The sequence below is a fragment of the Buceros rhinoceros genome, unplaced genomic scaffold (genome assembly GCF_000710305.1).
Source record: "Buceros rhinoceros silvestris isolate BGI_N320 unplaced genomic scaffold, ASM71030v1 scaffold20807, whole genome shotgun sequence".
In the NCBI taxonomy this organism is placed as follows: domain Eukaryota; kingdom Metazoa; phylum Chordata; class Aves; order Bucerotiformes; family Bucerotidae; genus Buceros; species Buceros rhinoceros.
In genome coordinates this window covers 1,919-3,377 of record NW_010423006.1, presented here as the reverse complement: position 1 = coordinate 3,377, position 1,459 = coordinate 1,919, and the positions used below count along the sequence as shown (strand labels likewise).

Below are 1,459 nucleotides of genomic sequence, written 5' to 3'. Positions count from 1 at the left end.
CCCAGCCCTGCAGGGGGGTCTCCCCAGAGCAGAGCGCAGCAGAGGGGCAGCATCCCCTCCCTCCAACCCACTGAATCCAACACGAGGAGATCTCACTCTTTTCGTCGTCTTTGAAGGCTGTTGTTGAATTACACCAAGTGCCTCCTTAGTGAAAAGGACAGAGCAATGATTTTACGCTGAAGGTGGTGAGACACCAGCCCAGGTTGCCCAGGGAGATGGGAGAAGCCCCGTCCCTGGAAACACTCAAGGTATCACCATCAGCCCCACAACAGCCCAACCTCTGGCAGCCGTATTTACAGCCAACAGATTTTCCTTTTGAAAACCAAGCTCCGATTTGGGAAACTCCCAGCTTCTAGTTTGGTCTGCGGCAGGAAGAAAGGAGGTGAAGTTGTCGCACACGAGGGCCACGAAGGCTGGCACTGGGGTTCTGGGGAGGCTGGAGGTCTCCAACACCATCGTGTATTCCAGGTGTTTGTGTGGCTTTTTTATTTTGCTTTAGGAAAGCGGCCTGTGGAGCCTGTTAAAACCATTGTTTTTATTTTTTCATTGGAATTTCGATGGTCAGAAAATCCTCCGCTAGTGTTACTTCTTGACCCCCTAACCCCGCCTCTGCCTGTCTCTTCAGCTCGGTGACATCCGTGTCTCCCTCCCCTCTCTGAGCTGCTGGTTTATACCGCTGACTGAAGTGAGTTAAAACCAGCTGCTGAGCTCGACACTGTTTTGCCAGAGCCGAGGCCATCTTTGGGGTGCTATGACCGTGCTCTCGGGCCTTCTCCTCTTGGCTGTCATCTAGCGTGGCCTCGTGGATCAGGACATCCGCTTGGCGGCAAAGCTTCGCCGCCGCATCTCCGACCACCCCCGAGCAATCCCCCAAAATGCAGATTTTTCTCCCAGGAATCGGGTCTTCTACGACGTCGGACGGAGAAATGGTTACTCCGCTTTCTAGAACGACTGCAGTTCCGTTCGTCAGCTTCCCGTACAAAGGGCCTGGTTGAACGCCTGGGAAATAAAGGCAAAAGAGCCCCTAAACATTATGGTGAGCATCAGGTTTTCAAAGAAACATCATCAAAGAAGAGACACATGATGTATAACCCCAATATAAAGAGCAACTGGTATTTCACATCACGTCTTTAATAGAAAATTGAAATAAAATGGATCACGGGGCGATCCAGCAGCATTACAAAGAGGAAACGTAAGTCAAAAGTCGTTACCGAGGTCTTTGAGTTTCTGCACGTTGAGTTTGCCGGGCCGGGGCTTCTCTTCCACCACAAAACCAAAGGAAGGAACACGGTGAAACAGCCGAAACGCTTTGACAACCAGCTGCTCCTCCTCGACCAGCGAGTAGCAGTCTTCTACTGGATCCAGGTGGATCCTTCTCCCTGGTGGACCCTGGGGAGACACCTCATCTCTGTCCAAGGAAGAAAAGTCCTTAAACTCTTCCGCAGGGCACTGCTCCCGT

The 1,459-nt window shown here is 51.9% G+C and overlaps 1 protein-coding gene across 1 annotated transcript in view; it reads right to left on the bottom strand.

The window, feature by feature from the left end:
• Positions 1–535: 535 nt before the first annotated feature.
• Positions 536–1,459, bottom strand: part of ELAC1 (elaC ribonuclease Z 1) — a 1,892-nt gene continuing 968 nt past the window's right edge. The window contains exons 3-4 of the mRNA XM_010140283.1: positions 1,212–1,452; positions 536–999 (exon numbers count right to left, since the gene is read on the bottom strand). Coding sequence (XP_010138585.1) covers positions 536–999; positions 1,212–1,452 — 705 coding nt within the window. The remainder of the gene's footprint in view (positions 1,000–1,211; positions 1,453–1,459) is intronic.